The 13487-nt window shown below is 42.1% G+C and overlaps 1 protein-coding gene across 1 annotated transcript in view; it reads right to left on the minus strand.

Moving 5' to 3' along the window:
• Nucleotides 1-13487, minus strand: part of LOC132834295 (hepatoma-derived growth factor-related protein 3-like) — a 126579-nt gene that overhangs the window by 57522 nt on the left and 55570 nt on the right. Inside the window, exon 2 of the mRNA XM_060853026.1 lies at nucleotides 1212-1288. Coding sequence (XP_060709009.1) covers nucleotides 1212-1288 — 77 coding nt within the window. The remainder of the gene's footprint in view (nucleotides 1-1211; nucleotides 1289-13487) is intronic.

Raw genomic sequence — 13487 nt, forward strand, 5'->3', positions numbered from 1 at the left:
TGACTGAAGAAAAGCAAGTTTACAACGGACGTGAGGGGGAATACAGTGTCAGATGGACAGAGAGGTGTGGGTCCAGTGCAAAATAAGTCGATGAATTACTTACAGAGTGGAAACAGGCCCTTCGGCCCAACAAGTCCACACCTATCCTCTGAAGAGCAACCCACCCAGACCCATTCCCTTACATTTACCCCTTCACTTAGCAGTATGGGCAATTTCGCTTGGCCAATTCACCTAACCTGCACATTTTCGGGCTGTGGGAGGAAACCGGAGCACCCGGAGGAAACCCACGCAGACACGGGCAGAGTGTGCAAACTCCACACAGCCAGTTGCCTGAGGCGGAAATTGAACCCGGGTCTCTGGCGCTGTGAGGCAACAGTGCTAACCACTGTGCCACCGTGCCGCTCAATGCTGGGGATAGGTCGATGGACCAGTGTGGGGTAAGGGTGTTGGCCTGGCAGTGAGTGTATCTGTTCTGGCAGCCTTAGTTCAATGCTTGAGTGTGCTGTATTTGGCATGATCTGGTCACGCTACTGAGGGAGGAGAGTTGGCATCAGGTATGAGATGGGGGCCGTGGGTGTCAGGTCCAACACTGTCAGATAGGGTGTCAAATGTTGGGATGGGTGTGGTTGGAAAGAGTCAATGCCGAGTTTAGATTCGGTGTACCAGGAAATACAGTTGGATTTGAATCCTTTAACTCTTCCTAAGTAACTATTAAGCTTAAATTGAGCTGGATTCCTCTGAATTCTCCAACTTAAGGGGGGCTTTTTGGGAAGGTTCCAGACACATGGAGATTTACCTGTTAGAAGGTTCAATTTCCTGGGAAACTTCCAGACAAGCGGGTGTGATGATTTTGCATGGACCCAAACTGCAACTGTAATCTATGCTGCTCTTTAACAAGTAACTGATCATTTGAACATCTGCCTCATTGAAAGAGCCTGAACAGTTTTCACTCAATCATTGCATACCTACACGAACCACATTTCGGCAACATTTGCCACCCAAAAAACATAATTTCACTAAAATCTGAATGGAGTTGACCAAAAATGTCAAATCTCTCACTGTACATTATTGGTTTGAATTTCTTCAAAGAGAAAGGTTTTCATTCAGATCCATTTATAGACAAACTCACTTTCATAATAATGAAAATCTGTCATGTAACAAAATATACAACACTGACCACCATCAGCCTTTTACCTTTGAAGTGTACTTACGTCTCATGAGTTCCAAAGAAGAAAATAGGATATTTATTTGCTGGCGGTTTCACTGCTCCCTCTGGGAGCTCATCAATCTGTTGAGCAAGAGAAGAGGATTGAATATAATTAATACTGTCAACAGAAGCTTCCATTGGACAACTTCAGATTTTCAATATCCACATGTTTATGGTTGAAAATCACACAACACCAGGTTATAGTCCAACATATTTAATGGGAAGTACACTAGCTTTCAGAGCGACTCTCCTTCAACAGACGAGAGTGGAGGGCCCAATCCTAACACAGAATTTGTAGCACAAATTTACAGTGTGATGTAACTGAAATTATACATTGAAAAATTGATTGTCTGTTAAGCCTTTCATCTGTTAGAATACAGTGATAGTTTCACTTCTTTCATGTGAAAATTACAAAACCTTTTTTTAAAAAAGTTGCATTCTCGGGTTAGCTGTTAACAAAGGTGATAGCTAGACAATATGTTGAAGGTGTTGGCCCCCTGTGCTCTCTGTCTATGACCTGATGTTTAGATTGATTCTAATCTAAAAAGTGAGATAACAGAGTTCTACATGAATGCATGCAGTTTTTGAGCAAAGTACAATGTAACCCTGAAAGTACAAATTCACCCCACAAAATGTGTGTGTGCATTTGGGTGTTTGTCTGTCTGTGTGTCTGGGTTGGGGGTTATGAGAGTGAGAAAGTGTGTGTGTGTGTGTGTGTATGTCTGTAAGAGTGTGTGTGGGTGTCTGTGTGTATAGGAGTGCCTGTGTGTGTGTGTGTGAGTGTGTGTGTGGGTAGGAGAATCTGTGTGTGTGTATAGTGCAATGGTGGTCACCTGTGACATGAACCCAAGGTCTCTATATGGGTACCGAACTATCAGACTCTGCTCAGCCACTTTTCTCTGCTGCCTGTCCCGAATGCCCACGCTCACACATGCACCCCCTCACAGACTTAAGACACTCTGCACTCACTACACACACACACATACACTGTAAATTTTTGCTACAAATTCTGTATCATCTGATGAGGGAGTGTTGCTCCGAAAGCTAGTGTGCCTCCAATTAAACCTGTTGGACTATAACCTGGTGTTGTGAGATTTTTAACTTTGTACACCCCAGTCCAACACCGGAATCTCCGCATCATCACATGTTCATGAGTATCAAACAGAAATGAAAAGAAATGCTTTACTCTCTGCCTCTAGTAGGAATGAGGACAAGGAACTTAAGCTTTGGGGCACAGATGGGTTATGGGACAGGGAGGCAACTGCACACTCCCTCCCCCCCCAAAAAAAAATCAGTCATAGAACGATGGCCTCACTCCTCTGTGAGAAGCAGAGTTAAACAGCAAAGTGACTCCTTAAAGTGACTGGAATGGGCGAGCCATTTTAACCATGGGTCGTACTGCCTTAAGCCTGTCATGAAAGCTAGCAGTAGAAGACAAAGTCCTGGTCACAAGGTTCAGAAGTTGAAAACTAAAAACATTACTTGTTAGCTGTGCTCCTCCTTGTCCATATGGATAAGCCAGTCATCCCCTGCCCCACACTTCACATCTCGAGTATGGACTTTCCCAAATCACTGCCAGCCCTAATCTCTTACTGTCCTTCTCAGGAGCTTTTGCCCTTTGTGTCCAGCCTACGCACATCATATCCTTCCCCTCAGACCCCAAGTGGCGATGATTAGATTAAATTCTGCACAGGATGGACACAGGCCCTTCTGCCCAACAAGTCCACAGTGACCCTCTGAAGAGTAACCTACCCAAACCCATTTCCCTCTGACTAAGGCACCTGACACTATGGGCAATTTAGCATGGCCAATTCACCTGACCTGGACTTTAGTTTGGAGTCAAAAGATGCGAAAAGTTAACCAACCTCTCAGATTTTCACACTCCTCGATGCACAACTCCAGTAATTAAATTTGCCAATTGTGGCCTACATGCATTTATATCAACACTGAGATCAGACAGAGACACAAACTATTGAATCTAATTTATGACAGCATTAGCTCAATCCTTTCTTCAGAAAACCTGTTATATTTTCTTAGCACAGAGACTGGAATTTTAACCCCCCATCAAAAGATGAGATAAAATTTCAAAGATCTAAAAGCTAACAATTAATGGGTTTAATAGAGGCAGGGACTAATTTGCTTTTGAGATGTTAATGATGCTGTGTGTTTCAATTTTGATCAGACTTACAGAAATAAGGTCCAGAGTTTCCATCCTTAATCAGTGTGGTCTGAGTTTCCCACTGATGAGAAACTTTGCAGGTGAATGGAGGTGCAAGCAGCAGATTCATGGAAAGGCACCTCTCACTCATAGCCATAAGATCAGGAAGAGCAAGAATTACCTTTCCTGGGTTTTTCAAGCCAATCTATTTTCCCCTGCTGTGATCGGACAAGCCAACACACAATCCCTACCCCTTGCCTCCTTTCTTTTTGCTCCTGAAGCACCCTTCTATCACAGGGAGAAAATGAGGACTGCAGACGCTGAAGATCAGAGTTGAAAAGTGTGGCGCTGGAAAAGCACAGCCGGCTAGGCAGCATCCAAAGAGCAGGAGAATAGATGTTTCAAGCATAAGCTCTTTATCAGGAATGTCTACTATCACAAGGCTTTCCCTTTGCTAGCTGATCCTGAGACCAGGGAATTTCACACAGGACCTATATATTTATTGCATTTAGAGTCATAGTCATAAGAGATGTACAGCATGGAAACAGACCCTTCAGTCCAACTATCCCAATCCAATCTAGTCCCACCCGCCAGCACCTGGCCCATATCCCTCCAAACCCTTCCTATTCATATACCCATCCAAATGCCTCTTAAATGTTGCAATTGTACCAGCCTCCACCACTTCCTCTGCCAGCTCATTCCATACATGTGAAAAAGTTGGCCCTTAGGTCTCTTTCATATCTTTCTCCTCTCCCCCTGAACCTATGCCCTTTAGTTCTGGACTCCCCCACCCAAGAGAAAAAGAATTTGCCTATTTATCCTATCCAAGCCCCTCATAATTTTGTAAACCTCTATAAGGTCAGCCCTCAGCCTCCGATGCTCCAGGGAAAATAGCCCTAGCCTGTTCAGCCTCTCCCTGTAGCTCAAATCCTCCAACCCTGGCAACATCCTTGTAAATCTTTTCTGAACCCTTTCAAGTTTCACAACATCTTTCCGATAGGAAGGAGACCAGAATTGCACACAATATTCCAACAGTGGCCTAACCAATTTCTGGGGTTTTAGACCCATAGCCCACAAAGCATGTCCTCTCTCACATCTCTGATCAACACTACTCTGGCCTGTCTCTTCTTGTATCTACCCAGCACTCCACCCCTACCTTAATAAATTAGGTGCCAGAGCCTCAGCCAGGCTTTCACGGGTACTTTACAGATATGAATGATGGAGACACAAACAAATTGGAAAAGATCACAGCAGACCCTACTACTTATAAAATATCAGGGAGGTAAAAACAATGACTGCAGATGCTGGAAACCAGATTCTGGATTAGTGGTGCTGGAAGAGCACAGCAGTTCAGGCAACATCCAAGGTGCAGCGAAATCGACGTTTCGAGCAAAGTATCATATTCCATACCCATAAAACACTTGCTTTATGTTGTTTTTATCCCTATAAAAGATGTAGGCAACACTAACAAATTAAGTATTTGTTGCCTATTCCTTATTGCCTGTGTGACCTGTTCAGGCTGTTTCAGGCTTAACGCGTTGCTGTTGGTCTGACTGGGCAAGGACAGCAGATTTTTCTCCCTGGAGAGAAATTAGTGAACCAGATGGACTTTTATGACAGTTGCAACTCATAACATGGATGCTATTAAATTACCTTTTAGCTATAGATTTCTTTTTCACATTTGATTCAAATTTCATGAGTTGCTAGATACTTACATACAATAATCCAACTCCATTCTGAGATTGCTGATTCAATTGTTTCCATCACAGACTACTACATATATTGAACATCCTCATACAATAAGTAAGTCAATTGAAAGTTGTCTTTACGTCCATGCTCCGGGAATGATCGAGCTTTACAGAGTTTCTCCACAAGTCTCAGAGGCACTTGGCATACACGTCATCCATGAATGCAGTCCATGGTATTCATTACTGGATAGTCATTACTCATTCAAGGAGCACTGCCCTCTGATTGCATCATAGTGGGCAGGATTATTTTGTCGAGTGTTTGGATGTGAACATTTTGAACTAGCAATGAATGCAATGTCAATTGTCCATTTTTCAAAGTAAGATTCAAATAGAATTACGTGTGTTGATTAGAATTTAAACATTTCAAATGGGGATGTCCCCGAGATCAGGTGGAGTGCCAACTGACCATTTAATCTGATATTACTCTCCATTAGTATCTTTGTCTCTTCTCCAATAACATTCATGATCATTCAAGGATTGCTGAACCAAGGTTTATGCTGTGACTTTACTGCAGGGTAAAGATAATAAGGCACGCCCCTAGGCTACCTAAAACTGCACTGTTGGTGTTACTCTGAGTAACATGCAAGCCACCTAGCCAACTGAACTAATCACTGCTCCCCCACCTCACTTTAACTCTGATGCAATGTATAATTCCATTAGAAGGAAAAGTGGTCTTGCATCCAATTTTATCAATTGCCAAGCATAGGTTAGAATTAAAAAAACTCCATTATTACTTCCATTGGTTTCAGAATTCAAACAATACAAACAGCCTTATTTGACAAAAATCTAAATTAGGAATTCTAAATCACATAAAAAACTGGAAGTGCTGGAGAAACTCAGCAGGTTTGGCAGCATCAGAGAAACAAAGCTGATGTTCTGAGTGTGATAGGAGTTATTTTCCCTATTCCAAAGGTGCGTCACACTGAACTTGAAATGTTAACTTTGTTCGTCTCTCTCCTAAAGTGCCACTAAACCTGCTCAATTTCTCAAGCACTTTTTGATTTTATTCCCAATCTCCAGCATCCGCAGTAGTTTGCTCCGATTTAAACCAAAATGACATATTTTAAATGATATGAATAGTCTTGCCACTTTTCACTGCAACATCCAAATGAACAATTAAACTCAACTCAGAGCACGAAACACACCTTTTGGTCCAACTTGTCCATTCTGACCAAGAGTTCCAAACTAAACTAGTCCCAGTTGCTTGCATTTAATCCATATCCCTTTAAACCCAATTATCCACTGAATCTAAAGGCTACTCAGTTTCCATTGGTGAAATTGTGGAACTGGCCAGCTCTGGAAGAATGCTGTGGTGGTGGTGGTGGTGGGAGGGGGGAGAAAAGAGAGAGAGAGAGAGCGAGCGAGCGAGCGCGAGATCCTCCTCCAACCTGCCTATATTACCAACATTCCAAACCTTCCTTCTCCATGGTCTTCCTCGCCCCACGAGCCCCACCATACCACTCTCCTGCCACTGTCAAGCTTCATCTTTCAAGGTCTTTTGTTCCCCACCCCCTGCCCCTTTCCAAAGCACTCTACTCCCCCACAATGTCCTCCAATCTTTCCACCAACATTTGACTGCTTGGAACCCTTTGACTAGCACTTTCATCACTCTGGGTGTTTGCACAGTTCTGAATTTCTGCATCTGCTGAGCATAAACCACTCAATTCAACCAAATGAACCCCAAGAATACAATCAGCACATTTTTTAAAAAAAACACTAACTGACATCTACTCAGAGGAAGTGAAGACTGCAGATGCTGGGAATCCTAATGAAGGAAAGGCTTATGCCCAAAACATTGATTCTCCTGCTCCTCTGATGCTGCCTGGCCTGCTGTGCTTTTCCAGCACCACACTCTCGACACTAACTGACATCTGTCCATTAACAAAAATTGTGGAAAATTATACTATTAAAATGTTAAGGATGATCGTGGAAACAAAAATATATTGAGATTTTATTCAGTAAAATGTGCATCAAAGTAATGGGGCCAAGCTTAGACATTTATTGTGTATTACTGACTCAAATCAAACCACTGAATAAATTTCATATGCAAGAGTTTTCCATGCAATCCCAGTTAGTCTCTTTCACAGGCTTAAAACCTAAGAAACAGCAACTGTGTGAAGGGCAGTCAGTTACAACAGATGGCTAATTAATACTAAAATGTAGGTGATTTGATCAGAGTTTATTCTCATGACTTGTTATCAAACTCATTAAAATATTGGAATCCAACTGTCGGGAAAATGGGGCACCTGGCAGCCGAAAGCAGAGAAACAATTACTTGCCCATCCATTGGCTGATGAAATTTTCAGGCAAGCTGCAAATAAACAGTGACTACTGCTTCCTGTAGCAGATGTGAGCCTGAATTTAAAAAGAGTGGCTCTACTTCAGTTGCAAGAACTTGTTGGTAATTTTCAGCATCAGTTTGTAGAACTTGAGCTGCACACGATCTTCCTGGTGACATCAGCCTTCAGCTGCCTAACTAAATATATACTACTAACTTCCATTGCCTTTGGATTCATCTTTCATTTCTTTACTCACACCATATCTAGCTCCTATTCAAGTTTCATGTGTGTATAATGTTAGCTGTAACCTCATGAGCCTAAGGAAGGTGCGTTTAGTGTGATGGTTGATTTATGTGTAACTGTGCGTCAGTTATTTCAAAAAACATATTAATTGCTAACTGGTGCCTGCTGTTTCGTTGTAGCAATTTGAATACTGTGCTTTTTAAATAAATTCATGCTTTCCTGTATATATTGGCTTTAACTTTAATGGACGGTTGGGAACTATCGAGGAAAGATAAAGATAAGATACTGCCGATGCTCGAAGTGTTAACCAGAGAATGTTGGAGAAACTCAGCAGGTCTGGCCGCATCTGTGGAGAAAAAGATAGAGTTAATGTTTCAAGTCTGGTAAAACTCTTCTTTAGAAAGTTCTGAAGAAGTCAGACTTAACTTTCTCTCTCTTCACAGATGCAGCTACATCTGTAATTATTGAAGTAAATTAAGAATTTTAAAAGTTCTGTTTCTGTGAAAGTCTAACTACTACATATGTCAATAAAGACACAGAAGGCAAGTGACTCCATCGTATAAATGATCTATTCAGAATAGAAAAGGAGTCTAAAACTAAAAAAAACAAAATGCAGTCCTCATGAAAATTGCAACAAAATCCCTCGATATATTGTGTCCTGGTTTGGGTAGCATTCATTCTCTTCAGTTGCCTGTTGCTGACCATTCAATGCACCCCTTTTTACGATGACCAAGATGAGATGTCTTTCTCTTTCACTACTCTATGGTTCACAACATAAATTTAATTGTTTTACCCAGTTTCCGCTATAGTCAATCATATGCTTTATCCATATTAGAATTAAAATAAAATTAGATTTCTTTCATAAAACACACATTATTGATTTGTGAAAAAAAAAACCCAGAACTTATTGAGTGAAAATGCAAAACTGATTAACACACTTAGTTTGTAACATGAATATATAAGGGTAAAGGAATAAGAAAATCAATCTCTCTTTTGACAAGATAAATTGGAAAATGCAGGCAGATGTCACCAAATAGACAGTCATTTCTGGGATCTTGGCAGACACGGTTTGCTCAGGAAACATAGTATTGAAAAACTGTTTAGTTGCTCTTCTAGAGGAATTTCAGAACTCACAATAAGAATTTTTTTTTCAGAAACAGGAGAGTTGAGTTGGGTGCTTCTTGCCTTTGGAAGGCTGGTCACCAACTATTTGAAATAGTATCCAAACCATATTCTGCAACCTGACACTAAACTGAAGTAGGTGGTCATCAGTAAGCAAACAATTACCAAGAAATGCCTCATCAAAAAGTTCCACTCTCCTTTCAATTTCTTTCAAAAAAATAATCTGAGTATGCACAACCCTTGAAAACGTCCACAAGGATGATTAAATATGAAGCCATTGTAACATCTCTCATTGTGCTCTTTTGCCACTTTGTTTATACCTTTCCACCACCCTTGGCTTGCTGGCTTTTCTCGATCCCTAACATACCCAAAATGGGACAGCCTCTCGACTGTGTTCCCAAGTCGGGTAGAATGTGCAAACTCCACACAGTCAACCAAGGCTGGAATCGAATCCATATCCCTGGCGTTGTGAGGCAGCACTGTCAACTACTGTGCCACTGTAAGCAAGTGATTAGGTACTGCATAGGGCATGCAGGGTTAGTGATGTCAGGAGTTGGGAAGGGTGACAGTGAGGGAGAGAAGATGTTGCAGAGAATAACAAGAGTGGTGGTGCATGAGCCTTGGTGGGAGGGACCCAGTTGCAGAGATGAAGTGTGAGGTATCAGTGAGAAGGTAGTGCTACATATGCTGACAATGGAGAAGCTCATTGAGGGCAAAACATTCCTTTAAATGGCTATGACTGCAATGACCCAGGAGGCAACCTTGGACCAGGCTGGTATGGCCTGGTGTCATGGTCTCTTCTGCTCGTCTCACAAGTAGTGGAAATCCCACGTGTGGACCACCCCATCCACTAGATCCTGCCCAATAAGTAGGCTTCAATTTGCCTTGTCTGGGGAAAATATCAGTTCCACACTGACAGAATTTGCCCAGGTGCACAAAGGATGGCTATGGCACTGAAGTTACCAGTCCATTCCGGGATATCCCAGCAAAGGTGAGTTGCTCCGGATATAGCAAATGGTAGAATGAGGTGAGAATCATGTGACAAGGACCAGGTTAATGGGTCAAGTTTGGTCAGATATGGTGAGAGAGCTCACAAAGCCTTACATAGAGAAATCTTCCATAAAACTCAACAAAACTGATGTTTAGCCATAAAAATGTCACTTGAAGCCCATTTAATTACTTGTTTAATTACTGAAAATCTCAACACGGTGTCCTTGGTATACTTTACATGTGCCACTTTTATGACCAGGGACATTGAGAAAATATCTCTCTGAGAAACTGCACAGCAGCGTTTACAATTCTACTCACACGAGAATTTGTGGGGAAACTAAAAAGCTTAGAAGTAATTTAGTTAACTAAAAGAAGGAAAGGAAATACAAGTTCTTCCATTCTCTGGAACCCATTCGGTGAATCATAACAGAGTTCCTGCTGGGTATGTTTCAGCAAGAGTTTAATTGTACCTACACCAGCAATAGGAATAATTTTTAAAGCAGTGCATTGGGAATGATCACAATTAATTCAAATTACCTCAAGTAATTTGCAGTGATAAAGGATAACAAGAAGTCTGGATTACACACACACAAAGCACAAAAACAGACCCTTCGGTCCAACCAGTCCATGCCAATCATAATCCCAAACTAAACTAGTCGCACCTGCCTGCGCTTGGCCCATATCATTCCAAATACTCATGAACTTATCAAAATGTCTTTTAAACATTGTCACTGTACCTGCATAGACCATTTCCACTGGATGTTCATTCTACACATGAACCACTGTGAAAAAAAATTGCCTCTCATACCTTTTTTAAATCCTTCTCCTCTCACCTTAAAAATATGCCCCCTATTCTTGAAATGCAACACTCTACAGAAAAGATGGCTGCCATTCACCTTATCTATACTTCTTGTGGTTTTATGAACCTCTACAGTCCAGTGTAAAAAAAAAGTCCCAGCCTATCCAGCCTCTCCTCAACTCAAATCCTCCATTCGCACAACATCCTTGTAAACCTTGTCTGAACCCCCTCCAGCTTAATTATTTCCTCCAAATAACAGGGCGACCAGAACTGAACACAGTACTCCAGAAGAGGCTGTCTAGAACACTTTGGGCCAAATCTTCCTATAGGCCAGGGAAACCCCATCCCTGCACTTTCACAGGCGTGCAAACTGTACATTTGAGCCACATGTGACATGATATACCATTCTGGGTTTTCACACTTTCACGTTTACGAGGCAGGTTGTGAGATGTGCTGGAGTGAGAGTGAGCAACGTGGACATAACAAGCTCTGTCCTTTGGAATTCCCACCTGGATTTTCCCAACAGGTTCCCATTAAATCTCAACAAAGGTGGGTTTCCGTGGACGAATTTGAACTTCCTGGACAAAATCAGACTTCCTTCTGCATTCTTGACCTTGTATCATTTTCCCTGGACCTTTGTGCAGGTTGGGATGACTACTGTGCGAAACACACACCCATCAAGTCTGGATTGAAAAGTAGGAAAAAAAACTGGATTTCTCCAGCACATCATTTTTGTCTGGACATATGGGAATTGGAATCCCTTTGAAAACCATTAGATTTGAGAGCTTGTGAAGAAAATGGAAAACCTGTTCTGGAGACTGGGACACCTTGAAAGGTGAATATTTTCACACCTTCAAATGCCACTATTAGATAGTGCATTCTAACATAGATGCAGTTTTAAAAAGTGATATACCATAGGGATTTGTCCTGCAGTTGAGCCTTATATTGATTAGTCTTGTACTATTTGTTCACATATGTGTGCTTGACCAATTAATATAACAGCATAATGCAATGAAACTGTTACAAAATGCCCTGCCAGCCTGTGTTGTCATCTGTTCCCGTGATTGAAATGTCACTGGCTGATGAAAAAAAAATCAACACTTGAAAAGTATTGCAACCTATTCCCTTAAACTGACTGAAGGAACTGTGCTTTAAAATTGAAATGAGCACATGCTGTGTATGCTGTTTATCCCTTTCAAGAGAGCAGTCTATTGTTTAAATAGCTGTGGTCATGATCCTTTTATCCTGGGGAAGTACGTAGCTCAGTGGTTAGCACTGCTGCCTCACAGTGCCAGGGACCCGTGTTCAATTCCAGCCTCACTCAACTGTCTGCGTGGAGTTTGCACAAAACCTCCTCCACCTGGCCCCAGTCTGCGTGGGCTTCCTGCAGGTGCCCCCATTTCCTCCCACAGTCACAAAGATGTGCAGGTTAAGTGAATTGGAGGTGTAGTGAACAGCAAAGCTCAATGAGATCAGAATGGCAGATGAGTTTAATTTTGATCAATGCGAGGCACTGCATTTTGGGAAAGCAAATCTTAGCAGGCCTTATACGCTTAATGGTAAGATCCTAGGGAGTGTTGCTGAACAAAGAGACCTTGGAGTGCAGGTTAATAGCTCCTTGAAAGTGGAGTTACAGGTAGATAGGAGAGTGAAGGCGGCGTTTGGTCTGTTTGCCTTTATTGGTTAGAATATTGAGTATAGGAGTTGGGAGGTCAAGTTGCAGCTGTACAGGGCATTGGTTAGGCCACTGTTGGAATATTGCGTGCAATTCTTGTCTCCTTCCTATTGAAAGGATGTTGTGAAACTTGAAAGGGTTCAGAAAAGATTTACAAGGATGTTGCCAGGGTTGGAGGATTTGAGCTATGGGGTGAGGCTGAATAGGCTGGGGCTGTTTTCTCTGGAGCGTCAAAGACTGTGGGGTGACCTCATAGAAGTTTATAAAATCATGAGAGGCATTGATAGGTCTTTTCCTTGGGGTGGGGGAGTCCAGAACTAGAGGGCCTAGATTTAGGGTGAGGGGGGAAAGATATAAAAGGGGCATAAGGAGCAACTTTTTCATACAGAGGGTGGTACATGTATGGAATGAGCTGTCAGAGGAAGTGGTGGAGGCTGGTACAATTGCAACTTTTAAAAGGCATCTGGGTGGGTACATGAATAGGAAGCGTTTGGAGGGATATGAGCCAGGTTTTGGCAAATAGAACTAGATTAGGTTGGGATATCTGGTCGGCATGAATGAGTTGGACCAAAGAGTCTGTTTGCCTTTAGTATCAAGGATACAGAGGTTTTCATTAGATAGTGAGAAGCTCTGTCCTAATGAATTAAAAATATTTTCACAATAATTGCATACAATCTAGGGATTCTATATTGTGGTTATGAAGAATACATAGTGGAAGCAGGACAGAGTGGGGGCACAGAGTTGGTATGGAATTGTATTGGTGATCTGAAGGGGCATAGAAGATACATATGGGGGTGAGAAGTATCTGGGAATAACAGACCATCTGTGGGGAAATCAAAGATTGACAGGGGCATAGCTACTGCATGGTAAATCTGAGGAGGCATGATCTGGCACTGAAGGTGAGGGAGGAAGTTTAAGAAGCCTTTACATACTAGGACACTGCATTGGAAAACAGAGAATGAGCTTCAAAACAAGCCTGTCTGCACAACCACACTGCTTATATACTCCAGCGGGGATCACAAACTGCACTGTGAACCCGAACCTGATGTGAGAAGACAAGAATGGCGTATGAAGTCACACACGCTGGATTATAGCAGAAATACGCAGATTTGCATCCTTCCTGAGTCTAAAGGAAGGGTTGGGCCCAGGTATGGCAATTGCACATGAAAACATGCTTCTGCACCCCACAAGAAATTCAAACCTTTATTTGCAGGAAACCAGAAATAAAAGGCCATGGGGTACATTTGGACTTTGTGCAGTCTTGTA

Source organism: Hemiscyllium ocellatum, chromosome 39 (genome assembly GCF_020745735.1).
Source record: "Hemiscyllium ocellatum isolate sHemOce1 chromosome 39, sHemOce1.pat.X.cur, whole genome shotgun sequence".
NCBI classification, from domain to species: Eukaryota; Metazoa; Chordata; class Chondrichthyes; order Orectolobiformes; family Hemiscylliidae; genus Hemiscyllium; species Hemiscyllium ocellatum.